The following is an 18,133-nucleotide window of genomic DNA, read 5'->3' as shown; positions in this document are numbered from 1 at the left end:
CTGTGTCATGTCATCATCCATGTAAGATGCAAATATGTTATTTAAAAGTCTAATGTTTTGATGAATGTAGAATGCTATAATATGGACAAAAAACCTGGTATATATGTTAGCCTAAAATCGATAAATATCAAGGGCATTTTTGGTATTTCCCAAAAGTGCTCCGTTTTTTTAATCCATTTACAGTTTAATACCGTTTTCCAACATTCTTCTATTTTGATACTTTTTCCATCTTCTATTATCAACCCGAACTTTTTAACATTCAGACTTTCGCCACATATTTTCTAAAAAGTTGCTAAATTCAATCTTTTTTCTTTATTCTTTGTTATTTCGTTTACCATATTCTTTTGCTCTCTATTTTTTTCTAAAAAGAATGACCCGTACAACGCACGGGCCTTTTCCTAGTTATTATTAAACCCCCTCTCTCTCTCTCTCTTACGGATTTTTTCAAAACTCAAGATCATACCTACGAACACACACAAACAAAATTATACACATGCTCTCTCTCTCTCTCTCTCTCTCTCTTTTACGGATTTTTTCAAAACTCAAGATCATACCTATGAACACACACATGCACACACAAACAAAATTATACACATGCTCTCTCTCTCTCTCTCTTTCAAATATGAAATCAAAACCCACATAAAAAAAACTAAAATTAAAACCCAACTCAAAGTTTTGCCCGGAAGCAATCATATGTATATATAGCTATGTTCAAATGTAGATTGACATCTATTGTGCGGACGTGTGGACAAAGCTATTCCGTAAGAATGATAAAGAAAATACGTTGTTTGGTTATGTGAATACGTTCAATCTTATATAACTATTGTGATTATCACGCATTCTCACTAATTAAATCGTCTATAAGGTTATTATAGACTTTTTGTTTATTATTCTCGTTCTGTCAGAATGTTTATTGAGTCTATTCTATAAGAATGATAATGAGTAAAAAACAATGTGTGAGAACAAAAATAAGTAAAATTTAGTGAGAATGAATGAAAATGGCTATAGTTGTGTAAGGTTGAACGTATTCACATTAAAAAACAACATATTCTCTTAGTAATTCTCATAGAATAGCATTGTCCACACGTCCGCACAATAGTTGTCCATCCACATTATAACCTAGCCCTATATATATATATATATATATATATATATATATATATATATATATATATATATATATATATATATATATATATATGTTATTGTGTTCTAACTAACTATTGTGTGGATGTAGGAATGATTATGGACCAATCATTTTAGTTATATTTTAAGAAAGTCATTTATCCATATTATTAAATTAAAAAAATCAAATAATACCATTTAATTAAAAGAAGGATAAAATTGTATATTTCCATTATTTTCAAATTAGGAAACATAAATTTAAAAAAGGAATTTTTGGATTTTAAGGGATTTTTTATTATTTTAATTTTGAATTCTGTTTTTTTTTAATTACATATTTTGGTATAATACAACTTCTAACATAATTGATATTCTGAAAGAATAAATATTCTTATTGAATGAACATAATAAACAATATCAAAATTTTGAACCACGAGTTTGAAGAATAAGAAGATTCTTAAAGAATAATCATCTAGTATTAGCAATATTCAAGAAACTAATATCCAAAAATAAATAAATAAAACAAATTTATAGTCACATTCTGTAAAAGTATAAAAGTATAATGCAATTCTTGGAATATTTATCACATTCTACAAGCATACAATGTTTTATAGGAAGTCATTCTGAAAAAATCTTCATTCTATAAGAATACAATATTTAATATAAGTTATTCTTGAAAGAATCTTCATTCTCATTATTGTTGTGGTGAATCTCAATTGTCATGAAATTATCTCTTAATTTCCTGCTATCATTGTTGTTCCAATTAACATTGCTACATTTTGAGTGATCCTGACATATAATGAAGTTCTCGAATGTAAATACATACAACTCTCAACAAATAAGATGTAGAAAGATTGGACCTTCCAGCTATCATTCTTTAAAACCATTTTTCTTTATTCTTTTATAATTTTACCACTTTATTTTTACTTTTTTATAATTTTGTCACTAAAGTTTCAACAAACTTTTCCTCTTTATAGTTTTGGTACTTTATTTTTACTAATTTTGCCACTAAAATTTCAACAAACTTTTCTTCTTTATAATTTTGGCGCTTTATTTTTACTTCTTTATATTTTTGCCACTAAACTTTCACCCGTGCAACGCACGGACCTTTTCCTAGTTTTTATAAAAGTCCATTAGTTTTGAGAAAAAAATCAACAGAACCAAAAAAAATATATATATACTTTTAATAATTTTGGTTTTTTGAATTATTTTTTACTATGTTTACAAATTTCTGGTTTTTGATTTATTTTACACACTACAAAACAGTGCAAAAAATTTTCAATGGGCCAATTGAAATCCTAGAATCAATGTAATTTTGACTCAAAGTATCTCCATTTGCTTTATTCCACATCAATTAAATATGATGGGTACATTCCCTCCACCAGGAAAACTTCAACAAATTGATCATAAATCCTTTTGGGGGTGAAATACCATAGGGGGCACAACCTGCTAACCCTCCCTAGCTCCGGGACCCCAAGGATCATGAAATTGAAGATAGTTTCCATGAAAAGAAGGTCATTGACACAACCTCTTTTACACTACACCTATTTGCAACTACAGTTACACTTACAGGTCGCCACTGGCTTAAACCCTCCCCTATTCCTCTACACAAAGAAAACCCTAGAAATCAAGACTGGTGCAATTTATGTTAAAAAAGGCTCATTGACATTGAATCGACTGAAATAATCAATTCATGCACACAGATACAAGCATATACCTGAATTTTGAGTGATAGAAGAATCGGCATAGCCAACGGACAGGATATGAAGAAGTGTATCGAAAGTCTAGCTCTTGAGCGACCTTCTTCGGCGGTTACCCATTGAGGGGTTCGTTGGCTAAATCGGAATTTTTTTTCTAGGGTTCTGATTACTGACCTTTCCATTGGCGGCATTGTCACCAAAAAATAAATATATACTTTTACTAATTCAATTGAGTTTCATGTTAATCAACAATTGAGAATAAAGAGTTTTTACTTTACATCAATTTAATTGTAGAAGGAGAATCAATATTTGAAGATGCGACCAACAAAAAACCAATTTGAGATTTAATTTAAAATAATATGGGAGTAAAAATTGCATACCGATAACATCAATGTTTGACCCATTCTTTTTGATTTGTGATGATTTATTCGAAGGAAGAACGAACAAAGGCAATATAATGAGGGAATGAAGTTGCCGACTATAATGGTTCGATTGAAGAACTAAGGAGACGAGGTATGTGGTTTTGTAGGGTTTAAAAAAACTAATTTTCCTAATTTAAAAGATATTAAACATTTTAATTATTTACCATAACTAAGTATAACTAAGATTACTATTATACCCTTATATTAATTATTAAAAATTTAATTATTCTTAAATTTTGATTGGTCCATTCATCCATACAATAGTTAGTTAAAATAAACGAATCTCTCTCTCTCTCTCTCTCTCTCTCTCTCTCTCTATATATATATATATATATATATATATATATATATATATATATATATATATATATATATATATATATATATATATATATATACATCAGTGTTGCAGAAATCGGCCTTGGCGGCCGATTAATCGGCGATTAATCGTTTGGGGGCCTCGAACCGATTACGATAAGGGTGCTTGGCGGAAACTTGTCAAAATTGGTCAAACTCGGGTTTGGCGGTCCTTGGCGGTCATAGACGTGAAATATTTAAAAAATTCAAAAAAAAAATAATTTTCAAATATTACACCAAATCTTTAAAATTTTAAATTTTTAAGCTTTCAGATTTTAAAATATTATACTAAAATTTTTAAAATTTCAAATTTTTAAAATTTAAAATTTCCAAATACTTAATTTTTTAGGAAATATTAAATTTTTAAATAATTTTATTAATAATTTAGGGTTTCCGATTAATCCCCGCCGAGTCTGATTAATCGTTTATCGTCAGTCGACCGCCGAGCTACCGACGAACGATTTTTACAACCTTGATATATATATATATATATATATATATATATATATATATATATATATATATATATATATATATATATGTTCAAATGTTTCTCACATCTATTATGTGCTAGAATGCACCAATAGGAATTTAGTATTAATTATATGTATTCTAATGTTATCTATACTTATAACTCATTTTTATGGAAACTAATTAAATTCGTCATTAATGTCAACAATAATATTCTTTCAGAATGAATTCATATCTAGAAGAATGAGAATGTATTCCAGCAGAATGAGAGTGTATTCTAGTAGAATACACTCTCGTTCTTCATATTCCATGCAACTTTATTGTATTTTAAGTGAGTGGGTCCTGAAACAAAATACGAACTCATATATAAAAATCTAGATGCGAATTCATTCTGAAAAAATGTTATTGCTGACATTAATGACAGATTTAATTAGTTTCCATAAAAAGAGAATTATAGGGCTAGGTTATTTTGTTTCTTACATTTATTGTGTGCTAGAATGCACCAATAGAAATTTAGTAAATTAAATAATTAATTAATTAAATAAATATAGACATTAAATGATTTCCATAATTTTATGTATATTAAATGATATCTATAATTATAATTCTCTTTTTATGGAAACTAATTAAATCTGTCATTAATGTCAGCAATAACATTTTTTCAGAATGAATTCGCATCTAGATTTTTATATATGAGTTCGTATTTTGTTTCAGGACCCACTCACTTAAAATATAATAAAGTTGCATGGAATATGAAGAACGAGAGTGTATTCTACTAGAATACACTCTCATTCTGCTGGAATACATTCTCATTCTTCTAGATATGAATTCATTCTGAAAGAATATTATTGTTGACATTAATGACGAATTTAATTAGTTTCCATAAAAATGAGTTATAAGTATAGATAGCATTTAATATACATATAATTAATACTAAATTCCTATTGGTGCATTCTAGCACATAATAGATGTGAGAAACATTTGAACCTATCTATATATATATATATATATATATATATATATATATATATATATATATATATATATATATATCAAGGTTGTAAAAATCGTTCGTCGGTAGCTCGGCGATCGACTGACGATAAACGATTAATCAGACTCGGCGGGGATTAATCGGTGATTAATCGGAAACCCTAAATTATTAATAAAATTATTTAAAAATTTAATATTTCCTAAAAAATTAAGTATTTGGAAATTTTAAATTTTAAAATTTTGAAATTTTAAAAATTTTAGTATAATATTTTAAAATCTGAAAGCTTAAAAATTTAAAATTTTAAAGATTTGGTGTAATATTTGAAAATTATTTTTTTTTGAATTTTTTAAATATTTCACGTCTATGACCGCCAAGGACCACCAAACCCGAGTTTGACCGATTTTGACCAGTTTCCGCCAAGCACCCTTATCGTAATCGGTTCGAGGCCGCCAAACGATTAATCGCCGATTAATCGGCCGCCAAGGCCGATTTCTGCAACACTGATATATATATATATATATATATATATATATATATATATATATATATATATATATATATATATATATATATAGAGAGAGAGAGAGAGAGAGAGAGAGAGAGAGAGCGAGAGAGAGAGATTCGTTTATTTTAACTAACTATTGTATGGATGAATGGACCAATCAAAATTTAAGAATAATTAAATTTTTAATAATTAATATAAGGGTATAATAGTAATCTTAGTTATACTTAGTTGTGGTAAATAATTAAAATGTTTAATATCTTTTAAATTAGGAAAATTAGTTTTTTTAAACCCTACAAAGCCACATACATCGTCTCCTTAGTTCTTCAATCGAACCATTATAGTCGGCAACTTCATTCCCTCATTATATTGCCTCTGTTCGTTCTTCCTTCGAATAAATCATCACAAATCAAAAAGAATGGGTCAAACATTGATGTTATCGGTATGCAATTTTTACTCCCATATTATTTTAAATTAAATCTCAAATTGGTTTTTTGTTGGTCGCATCTTCAAATATTGATTCTCCTTCTACAATTAAATTGATGTAAAGTAAAAACTCTTTATTCTCAATTGTTGATTAACATGAAACTCAATTGAATTAGTAAAAGTATATATTTATTTTTTGGTGACAATGCCGCCAATGGAAAGGTCAGTAATCAGAACCCTAGAAAAAAAATTTCGATTTGGCCAACGAACCCCTCAACGGGTAACCGCCGAAAAAGGTCGCTCAAGAGCCAGACTGTCGATACACTTCTTCATATCCTGTCCGTTGGCTATGCCGATTCTTCTATCACTCAAAATTCAGGTATATGCTTGTATCTGTGTGCATGAATTGATTATTTCAGTCGATTCAATGTCAATGAGCCTTTTTTAACATAAATTGCACCAGTCTTGATTTCTAGGGTTTTCTTTGTGTAGAGGAATATGGGAGGCTATAATTAATTAGAAATTTTGTTATTATTAAAATGTTTAAATTCAATTAATTTAAATTAAAAATAAGAAAATGGTATCATGGTAATTAATTATTTCCTTATTTTAAACAACTCCTAAAATCTTTCAATCTCTCTCTGTATAAACCTACGACTTCATCATTCACTCCCCCATTTTCGACTTCATATTTCTCTCTATACCTAGGGCACGCCTCCCTCATCTATACATCGGTCTCAACCGATCCGTCTAAATCAGACGGTTATTCTTGGCAACAAATGAAGAAGAAGAAAGGGAAAGAAGGAGGGCTCGGTGGTGGCAGATTGATTGCAAAGAGGAGGGCGAAAAGACCACCGGTTCTTGGTTCGATTAAAGAAAGGAGAAGGAAGAGAAAAAAGAAAACTGCTCCGTCTAAATCAGACCCTAGGTGTCAAACTCGCCTGCGTGTAATCGCATTGGGGAAAAAAGACAACCACCGGTTCCCGATAGTCTCGAAAGCAAATTCGAAGATAAGGTTTGGGATCACAATTTTACTCAATTAGATTAACTTTTGTTCGATGCAATCTGTTGATATATATTTTATATTCTACTATAAAAAATGATTTATTTGGCGTAATTTAGTTGAAATTCAAATGAAACAGATGTAATTTCTACCTTTGCTATATATAGGCGGACTTTTGATTTTATTAATGTTGTTAATTTCATGTTCTTGCTTGTTAATCATTGATTGCGTTATTATGAAGCAATGGGTTTTGGATCTTCATACAGACAATTTGTATAATGCGATATCGCATTGGGGATATAAAGAAGCAGCTGCGTGTAATCAGTAATTCTGATCTCAATTGTGATACTCTCCAAGTCAGCAATGGGTTTTGTCATGTGCCTCATGGGATCAGCAACTATGGTATTCATTTATGATTAGAGTGGTATTTGATTATGATTAGAAGTGTATTCATTTGTGATTAATGATATATATATTCATTTATGAATATAATTACAATTATAGGATTTCATATGTATTTTATATTTTGTTCATGTCTCTTCATATATAATTCGACGTCATATGTGTTCTTCTAAATCTTTTTCATTTAGTTGATTGTTAATTGTATTTATTTCTTTATTTGACAGTGTGTAGAGGAAATCGAGATGCTTCTACAAATGGAATGTTGGAGTGCTAATATACAACCAAACAATACAAAGTGGAACAGATCTCGCCTTATTCATTTATGATTATATAATAATAATAATTAATTGTTTTTATTATAATTTTTGTTTATGTTGTATTCAAATGTGATTATAGAAAAATAGATATGTATTACATTGTAACTTTTTGTGTTATTATTTATGAATGGATGTATAATCCATATATATATCCAATATGTTTTATTTATTTTTGATTATAGTTGTATTGCAATTTTTCTATATAAATTGTGTTATATTCGTTTATTGTTATAACTTAATTCATGTATTCATTCACGATTACAACGAATTCGTATATGACTACAAATATGTTTTTATTTTTGTATGATTACACATATTCGGTTGAATGATTAATTATCAATCTTTTTGATATACTGGTAAAAAAATAAAAAAAAAACATTTTTTAATCATGGTAAAAACGTTTTTTTTAATAATCTTATTGATTAAAAATAGATTAAATTCATTTCTAGTATTTAGTTAAAAAAATCAATTAATTAGATAACATCCCATGATTGTAGGAATTAATTAATTATCAATATTTAATTACATTGTAAAATTCCTTTTTATACCCTTATGGAATGATTGGTCTAGAATTGTTCTCGCGTTCTCAACCTTTTAGGTGTTCTCATTTGATCTTCTCCCTATATATATATATATATATATATATATATATATATATATATATATATACGCCCTAAATCACTGAAGAAAACTCCCATGTTCTTTACCATCAATTTGCAGGTTAGAATGACACATAACCATAAAATGATGGAGAATAAGGGATTTTCAGTTCTAAAGATGATAAACAACAATAGTAGTGTTTGGCTGCGATGGTTGTTGACCGAGATGGGTAAAGAATGTAGAGAAGACGATGAACAGTAGTTGACGTCTGGTCGAACCTATATTTCTTCACCTTGATGAAACCCCCCATGTTTCAACCCGTTTCTTTACCTTCATACACAATATCATTCTCTCTCTACCCGAAATTCATTCTCACCTGGATAATCGATTTTTTATTTTGGATAAAATGAAGTCGTGTAACATGAAGGACTGGGGAGTTTTCTTCTTCAGGAATCCATTTGATTTTCGTGTAAGGGTTTTAATCCGACATAGTTCTTGGTGCGGAGAAGTTCATTTGATGAGGAAAATTCATCGGAGCGGAGAGACGAGTCAGCGCGAAGTGGTGAGTGGAACTCGTCGAGTTTGGAATCGGTGTCGGAGATTGATCAATGATTAGTGGCAGAGTTGTGGTGGCGATGGTGAGGCATAAACGGAGGTGAAAGATTACATCAGAGAGTAACAATGGTGGTGGTGTTATGGTGGTTTGAAGCACACAAAGATGAAGATCTAGGTGAGGTGATAAGGAATAGAGAAAGAGAGAGATGGTTGTCTTCAAGACAGATGAGAGGGGAGAGAGATGGCCAGGGGGTTGAAATTGTGATGAAAGAATGAAGGAGAAAAGAAGAAGGAGGCGATGGGGTGGGGCTAAGTGCTGGCCCATTTATTTTTTAAAAAACAAAAAATAATAACTAAAATAAAAAAGTTAAGAACAAAAAAAAAAATTTCACATAGGTTTAACTACAAAATTTTAATAGAGTTAGGGGTTGTTTGTTTGCCTCTTAATTTGAAAATTAAGAGACAGTTTCTTAAAATTCAGATTCAGACCGTTTGATAGTTTGATAGTTTGTTGCCTCTTAATTTTGTAAATGCCTCTTAAACTTTAAGATGTAGAACATTGTCTGAAAATTTAAAAAACACGTCCTTCCCCTTTGTCCCCCCAAAATTTCAGCGCTTCTTTTCTTCACCTCATACTTCACGAAACCGGCACCCACTTCTCCCTTTCACTTCCTCTCCGAGCTGCCTCCCTCCACCAGCGACTGCGCCGCCTCCATCTCCGCCGATTGCGCCGCCTCCATCTCCGCTGATTGCACCGCCTCCTCTATCTCCGTCGGTAGCGCCGCCTTCCTTCATCAAAATAGTCGATTTTCCGATTGCGCCGCCGCTTCTAGCTCCGACTGCTGCGCCACATCGACGATCGTCGCCGGAAGGAAAGCCATCCACCCTCGTCAAAACACCTCTTGGTAAGTTTTTTTCCCTAAAACTCGATTATATTCGTTGGAATGGTTGTGATGTTGGTAGAAATCAGATTATTTGCTTGAAATCATATTCTTTCCCTAATGTTCTTGCTATGGCTGCTCTTTTTTCCAGTTACATGTTGTGATCGTTCTCAGCTTTTCCATTTTGGATTTCCGATTTATGGGTCTTTATTTTCTATTTGATTTTTCGTTCAATAGCCCAGATGACCTAATGAAGGATTAGATTCAGATTAGGTAATTGTTTTGTTTAAGATTTGGTTATTGCTCTTGTGATTTGCAGGTTTTGTGGTGGGCTGAAGCAAGAACGATACATAGATAGAAAATAAGCTAATTATGCTCTCAAGCATGGTGTTCTTGTTTCTGAATTAACTACTGTTGTACTTTGATATAAAAATTTGTTTTTGTACTTTGATAGAAAATTATTTGAAGCAGAAAAGAAGTGTTGTTGTGAATCAAAATCTGGTGCTTATGTGAATCTGTTTTTCTGTCAATATGAAGGTTGCTGTTTGATTTTGTGATTTTTGTGAAGTAAATGTATATTTGATTTTGTGATATTGAAAGTACAATGTTGTAATTGAAAGTAGAATGCTAGTAATTGAAATAAATGATATAGAAGGGTAAAATGGTCATTTTTATCATTCAGCATAATAATTCAGAGGTTTCAACCAAACAGCATGTTAGAAATTCAGATCTTAAAGATTCAGACCTTCTTAGAAATTCAGATCTCTTAAAAATTCAGATCTTAAAAGTTCAGATCCTACCAAACAGCCCTTAATTAAAAGGACTAGTAGTGGGAGAAATTTAAAACTAAAAATGATCACTGGTGTACAAAGTTTGATGTAAAGTGATCATTCAAGCAAAATTGTTTCATAAAGATTGTTTTAGGGACAAAATCAAAACCATAAGGACCATTTGTGAAATATATATATTCTTTTGGAAATACGAATAATCCTTGTGATTTCCAAACGTACTCCAAAGATTATTTATGTGCTCTTCTTGGTCACTTCATCGTTTGAGCATCCTCCTATAAGCGGTGAGTTTTTGTTTACTCTGTTTGCCTATGAGATTTTGTTTGCTTTTTTTGTTTATTGTGTTTTCCTGTGAGTTTTTGTTTACTCTGTTTGCCTACTTTCTTTAAAATATTATATATTTTTTTTGTGACATGTAAAATTTGTTCTATGTGTGTTCGTGTGGTGTGTTTCTAGTAATGGAAAATATAGTGAAGTGCTCATAATATAATTGTCTAAAAAGGATGTTTTTGTGTGCATGTATATGTGTTTGTGTTATTGTTCTTGGTTTTGTTGCTTCTTATAACCAATGTTTTTAGATTTAATATGGTTGTAGATTGAACTTACGGTAAATCCATGTTTTTTAGTGTGGAAGTTTCCTTCAAACTTCAACATTGGCTGATTTCTAGAATACCATTTTACACATGTGGTTTTAATTTGTCAAGAATGGGTGGTAGCATGTTTGTCAAGAATGGATGGTAGCATGTTTGTCAAGCTTGGATGGTAATAGACAATTGAATTCATACATTCATTTGCCTATAAAAGGAAATGAAACCAAGCTTATTAAAAACAACACACCTCAAAGTACATCTTCATTTTTCTCTCATATTCATACAAATATATATTTGATATATTTGTTTTTCTTTCCTCTATCTCTGTAAACACTGAATATTATAGTAAATTGGTTCTCGGCTTCCTCCGCCCGTGGTTTTTCCCGATTTGGGTTTCCACGTAAATATCGCGTGTTTTTTCTTTTTATCGTTCGATTTATTCTTGGTTGATTATTCAAATAGTTTTATATTCCGTTGAATCGCTATCGTGATATTTGGGTTTTATACTTCGATCTTGAAGTTATCGATTATTTATTGTAGTCGATTTGTCTACATTTAGTTTAATATGTTTTGGTAAATCATGTATTTTTGTTTCAAAATTTGGATCTACTAGAGTCATATTTGTTATATGGAAAGTGAGCCATGGAAAAGAATGTGTCCAAAGTTTTTGCAAAGACATTTACTGAAAAGAGGTATGTCCCTATTATCTTCAAACAAATACAACTTTTATGATAGAGTAAATTATATGAATGGTCCTTATGGTTTGGGGTAATTTGCACGTTTGGTCCATAATTTATTTTTTTTAACTTGGAAGGTCTCTATTGTTTGTTTTTGTTGTGTGATTGGTCCATGTCTTACCTAAAAAGACTATTTTGCTATTGCGTTTTTAATTTGTTTAAATAAACACACCCTCAACCCTACTTCCACCTCACCTTATCTTACCTTACCTACCCTACCGTATTTAAATAAATTAAAAATCAAAGGCAAAATAATCTTTTGACAAAATTGCAAAAATGGTTCCTATGGTATGCATTTTTTCTGAGGTTTAGTCTAAACCTCGATTTTTTTGGCTTCATGGTCCTTTTGAGGTAGTTTGTTTATGTTTTTGGTCCCTCAGTACACTAAAGTGACTGTAATGCTAAATAATTAATTTGGGTCCATATATATATATATATATATATATATATATATATATATATATATATATATATATATATATATATATATATATATATATCTCCATTGGATGCTAATACCCAAACATCACCCCTCCTCTTTCATAGAAAATACATGCAACACACAAAAAATTTCCCCAATACAAAATTAAGTTATACTATTCTTCTCATGGCGATGCCTTTCCTCTCAGGATTCACAACCACTAGACCGGAATGGTGGAACATTGAGCTCGTCGGCGGTGGTAGCAAGTTTTTGTTAGGACATTTAGCAGTGTGGGCACCAAGCCATGGTGTTTGCCGCCAAACGAGATTTATGTTGCTCCATTCAGGCTGCACACGCCGCCTGACATCTTTGCCTTTTCCGGCCAGATCGAGTCAAAGGAATCGTCGCTCTCGGTGTTGTGTTCTTTCCTAGATCTCCAGATATCAATCCAACTCAATCATTGACCAAATCATTCAGATTTTAGTGGCTAGTTGTGATGAGTTCTTTCTGGTGGTGATGAGTTCTTTTTGTGATAGTGATTCAAGATAAATGTGAAGTGATTCAATTCGATTGCGAGATGGGAATATTGGAATCAGGGTTTGCACCATTTCGTCTCCTCTAAAACCACACCTGCAATCTATAACCCAAACTATATCAGTTTAACAGGAGAAGTGAAGTGATTCCAGTGGTATCTCCTCTCTTGATTTTATTTTTGTTGAAACAAGGTCAAGCCTGTAAAAAGAAAAATAGAAAAGGACGAAGTTGGAAGAAGGAAGAAGGAAGAAGAAGATGGGTTGGAGGAATTGGGTGTGTTTCTTTTTTTTTAGAGAGAGAGAGAGAGAGAGAGAGAGAGAGCCCAAATTAATTATTTATTTTCTTTTTCATTTAAATTAAATATAAGAAAACATAAAAAATATATCAGAAGGGCATTACAGTCATTTCAATTTACCAAGAGACCAAAACCACAAACAAACTACCTCAAAGGGACCATGAAGCCAAAAAAGTTGAGGTTTGTACTAAACCTCGGAAAAAATACATACCACATCAGGGACCAAGCACGCAACAAAAACAAATTGTAGGAACCTTCCGAGTTAAAAAAATAAGTTAGTGACAAAACATGCAAATTACCTCAAACCATATGGATCATTCGTGTAATTTACTCTTTGTGATAAATTAAAGAGTGCCCTAAAGGTGTTCGGTAAAATGTCCAAGATAAATTCGCTGATAAGGTTCAACAAAACATTCTTAGCTAACGACAACCTAACCATATCAAGAGTTTGTCGATCCAACATGTTCCAATCATACTACATTGTTTCATGTTTCTTCTCATACAAATGTTAGTGTAACTTCTTCTAGATGTAATCTACAATCTAAGACTTATAAAATAAAAAAAATTCAAACCTTCAAATTTATCGATCTCAACGTTTTCATCTTCAGTCGTAGCTCTAGTTCTGATACTAATTGTTAGGTTTAAGAGATGTGATAAATACAATAAAGATGCAAGTAAAAGTTAAAAACAAAGTAATACAATAAGAGTAATTATACTACATCTACATACAAACTAAAAAAGATTATTAGATTCGTAGAAAATACAGTCACACTCACAATATGCCTTTATGGGTTCAAAGCCCACAAACCTCAGGAATCACCATCTGCTCTCGTTAAGAGCCACAACTTTATCACTGCACCGTAGTTCCTCTGGCCGAACATTGAATACATTTTGGCCTTGCCACCATGCCTAACAACCCTTCTCTTGTGGATCAGGCCTCCAGCTTTGGGTTGTAACCAAAACATAAACTATGTTCAAAAATCATTAATTATGTTCAAAAACCATGTGTTTGTACTCGGTTTACATATACATTTACATTTACATTCTTTTATAAAAGAAACTTCAAAGGACGACTTATGAATTCTTCTTAAACGCTCTTTATTCAGCTTACAAAATCTCAACAAACCTTCATCATCAAATCATTCCCTCACCCATTGCTGCGTTGTTAAACAATTTTTTGAGTTTTGGCATCACTGTTTCACTCTTCAATGAAGCCGATTTAGGGGTATATCGGGATGCTGGAGATCGAAACTTCTGTGATCTAACCCGTCTCGCAGTTCCCATGTTCCCAACTCTGTACATGGATTTCCGAGACGATGCCATAACTTTTGCCCCGATCTTTGCCTGTCGACTGCTTCGATCTTCTTCTGCTACGTCTTCTTCTTCTTCTTCTTCCTCTACCTCAATGTTTAAATCCCTAATTTCTCGTTGTTTTATCTCAAATTTCATCAATATCTCTCTTTCGTTTGCCTTCAAAGCTTCCACCCAGGCCTCAGCTGCAGCGATTTTCTTATCAGCAAGCTCTTTAGCTCCACCTGCCTTCCCCGTTAAGTAATTGTATTCGAAATCGGTGATCGTGATTATCGAGCTGTTAATCGAAGCCATATCTCTAGCTTCTACTGTAGTGTTGATCAGTTTCCTTAGATTTCCTAGGGTTTCAGATTCTGATGATTTGATTGCTTTAAGCTCCTCCATGGCTGCTACTAATTTTTCCTCTTCTAAATCTATTTCAAATTCAGTTTTATCAATTTCCCCCTTCATGTTTTCGATTTCTTCATCTACAACGTCTTTTTCTTTCTTTGCTTTCTCGGTTTCTGCTCTTAATTGTGCGAGTGTTATCGATAGATTGGCTGCAACTGTGTTGTTTTTCGTTTCAGAAGCTGTAAGTGCTTCTAGTCTGGCTTTTGCCCTTAAGATCTTCGAGTTGAGGTTTTGAACAGTCAACTCTCGTTTCTGTTCTGCTTTCTCTAATCGAGCTGTTTCCTCTCGAACATGCTTAAGCTCCTTTCTAATGATATCCATGGAAGCCATGAAATTAAACCCTTCTCCTTTAATGGAAGCAAGTTCTCGTTTTGCGGCCTCCAGTTCTTCTGTAATCGTGTTTAACGGAGACCCTTCTTGATTCCTTGACATGGCCTCAGTTCTCTTGTCCATTTCTTTAGCCATATTCAGTTCAGTTTCTAACAAATGTATATCAGAAAGCGTAATTTGAAGCTCTCTTGTCCTTTCGTTCTCTTCCACCTGAGTTTTATAGCGATTCGCTTCTTCCACTCTCTGCGCTTCAATGGCTTCCCATTCTTTAACAGCTTCAATTCGAGCTAATTCAACAAGAGCTTGTTCCTCACCCAGTTCCTGAATCTCCTTCTTCATCAATACAATGGAGGCAGAAAGATTGGACCTTTTAGAATTCGATTCTTTTGCTTCTCTCTCGGCGTGCCTCTTCTCCTTTAACACGCGAGCCATATCGAGCTTAAGTTTTTCCAATTCTCGTTTCACATGTTCAAGTTCCTTCATCACTTTTTCATATCGATCATCCTCGCTCCTCAATGAAGTTTCTGCTTCTTCTTCTTCTTGTTGGCGCCATTTTGGTTTTCTCTGCAATTTGGCTCTGGAATTTGATTCTTCGATCTTTAAAGTTAAATCACGAACTGCTCTTTTCGCATCAGAAAGCTCGGACTCTACGCTATCGGTTTCAGATTTCCACATTGGAGATTTCTCTTTGTTGTCTTTATTTCGATAGTTTTCGTTTTCTGCAGATGGCTGTAACAATTTGGAAACGAGAAATCCATAGACAACTCTGTAAACTATAATCACGACTAATACGAATACGACAGAATCAAGATTGGAGTTACCTGAAGCATCATGACTGTTTGCTAGAACAAGGTACAACACCAGAAGGAAAAAGTACAATCTTTCACAGCATCACACACCCTGCACAAAACTAATGATTCAACCAACACCCAAGCGAAAGGTACAACAAGTTGACTGCGAAAGGTAGAATCTTTCACTCAAGCACACAGAAACAAGATAAACAGAAAGTGGGATGAGATGGAAGATTTAGATAAAGTGAAAGGAATTTGGAAAGATTTGGGGTATATGTTTTGAATGGTTGAAGTTGTAAATAAAAGGAAAATGAGGGTTAAAAGTGAAGGAAAAAAATAGAATCTTGGCCATTGCTGTCTTGCTGGACATTGGAATCATCATAGCCTCTAATTTTTATACCCGGGACCCACTAATCTGCTTGTTATCATCTCCTATCATCACTAATGGATAAATAATGTCTCCTTGTTCATGAAATACACGCATGTCCACAAGATACTTTTACTAGTGGTAATTTGTTGGTGATAATTAAATAATTATATGCATGATGGATGGTGGGTATTCTTTAGGAAATAAACAAAATTCTTGAAGAAAAAATGTCATTTTCAAGGATCATTGTAGTATGAGCTAGCTAATGTTCGTTTTTTCTGAAGTTTTTGTTTCCTTGGCCGGACATAGAAAAGGCCATTTAGGTGTTTTCATTTTTGATGTTTGTATTTGTAGTAAAAGGTGAATCTTGTGTGGCTTATTAATTATCATCCAAACTCTGGTAATAAGGTTTGTCCTACTATGTCATTTGCAAAGACAATGTGTTAGAATTTTGTTGCACAAGATGGCGAACATGTTTTAGAGATGGTGGATTTTGAAGTTACATGATATTGTTTTTTAGTCGGAAAGGTTTCATGTTAGTATTAAGGTTGTGTTTGGTGCATATAACATAGTGTGTTGCAATGTTTTGTGAAACCACAAAAGTAACTTATAAACTTATAAGCTATTTAAGATAATGTTTTATAAACTAACATACAAGCTAAAAACTAATTTTTTCAGCCTATAATAACTTTGTTATTATGTTAAAGGTTTTCTATTAATTAATAATCTTGAAAATAGCACCCTTTATATAGCTAGGGAATACAATGATGAGGAAACTAACAAACACTCCTAAATTAAAGAGATAAACATAAAATGAATAGATACGGATATAAACGGAAGCAAATATTATTCTCAGTACTCCCCCTCAAGTTGAAGCGTGGAGATTCATAACGCCCAACTTGTCAAGAAAATCACGAAACCGTTGAGCCCCTAAAGGCTTGGTGAAAACATCAGCAACTTGAGTCATCGAGTCAATCTGCATAAGCTGAACTTCCTTGGACTCAACGCGTTCTCGAACAAAATAACAATTCATTTCCATATGCTTGGTTCACTCATGGAAAACCGAATTATTGTCGATATGTCTCGCAGCTTGATTATCACAGAAAAGTTGAGTTGGACCAAAATGAGACATGTAAAGTTCCTTCAACAACCACCTCATACATATTAGTTCACTAACAGTAGATGTCATGTCATGGCTCTGTATTCGACCTCAGCCGATGAACGGGAGACAACTAAATGCTTCTTTGATTTCCAGGAAATCGAAGAACCACCTAATAGTAGAAGGTATCCAGTTCTAGACCTTCTAGTCATTGGCTGAGAACATTGACATAGTAAGTGATGTCTGGTCGAGTTGCTTGAAGATAGAGCAATCTACCCACAGGACGTCTATATTGATTGGCATCTATCGTGGCTTCTCCTTCACATTTATCTAGTTTCAAATTTTGCTCCATAGGAAAGGAAACATGTCGACAACCAAGCATCACTGCATCTTCCAAAATATCCAAGGTGTATTTTCGTTGACTTAGGACCATGCCATATTGTGTTCTAGCAACCTCAATACCGAGGAAAAACTTTAAAGGACCTAGATCTTTGATGCTAAACTCAGTATCAAGATCCTTTTTCGTATCTCGTATGTTTTGCATGTTATCACCAACAATGATAACATTATCCACGTAAATAAGATCAACAACAAAAGAATCATTATTTTTACAAAGAAATAAGGAATGATCAGCTCCTAGAGGTTTTAAACGAAGGCGTTGTAAGAAAACAATAAAAATTTTATACCAATTTCTAGAGGCCTACTTGAGCCCATAAAGGGACTTTTTTAAT

General features: G+C 32.5%; 1 protein-coding gene and 2 long non-coding RNA genes across 3 annotated transcripts; 2 read left to right on the top strand and 1 right to left on the bottom strand.

Moving 5' to 3' along the window:
- The first annotated feature begins 6,735 nt into the window (after positions 1-6,735).
- LOC145156802 (uncharacterized) lies at positions 6,736-7,698 on the top strand. Its single transcript, XR_013736918.1, has 3 exons — positions 6,736-7,006; positions 7,261-7,396; positions 7,621-7,698. It is a non-coding gene; the product is annotated as an uncharacterized LOC145156802 (long non-coding RNA).
- A 1,717-nt stretch (positions 7,699-9,415) lies between these two features.
- On the top strand, positions 9,416-10,368 carry LOC145156801 (uncharacterized). Its single transcript, XR_013736917.1, has 2 exons — positions 9,416-9,773; positions 9,901-10,368. It is a non-coding gene; the product is annotated as an uncharacterized LOC145156801 (long non-coding RNA).
- Positions 10,369-13,765: 3,397 nt separating this feature from the next.
- Positions 13,766-16,193, bottom strand: LOC145160219 (protein PLASTID MOVEMENT IMPAIRED 2-like). Its single transcript, XM_079079327.1, has 2 exons — positions 15,967-16,193; positions 13,766-15,874 (listed from the first exon to the last, which is right to left on the bottom strand). The coding sequence occupies exons 1-2, from the start codon at positions 15,976-15,978 to the stop codon at positions 14,249-14,251; spliced, it is 1,638 nt and encodes a 545-aa protein (XP_078935453.1). The 5' UTR covers positions 15,979-16,193; the 3' UTR covers positions 13,766-14,248.
- Between the last annotated feature and the right edge of the window lie 1,940 nt (positions 16,194-18,133).

The sequence above is a fragment of the Lactuca virosa genome, chromosome 2 (genome assembly GCF_052849685.1).
Source record: "Lactuca virosa cultivar CGN04683 chromosome 2, Lactuca_virosa_CGN04683_v6, whole genome shotgun sequence".
Taxonomy (NCBI): Eukaryota; Viridiplantae; Streptophyta; class Magnoliopsida; order Asterales; family Asteraceae; genus Lactuca; species Lactuca virosa.
This window is presented reverse-complemented; position numbering and strand designations above follow the sequence as displayed.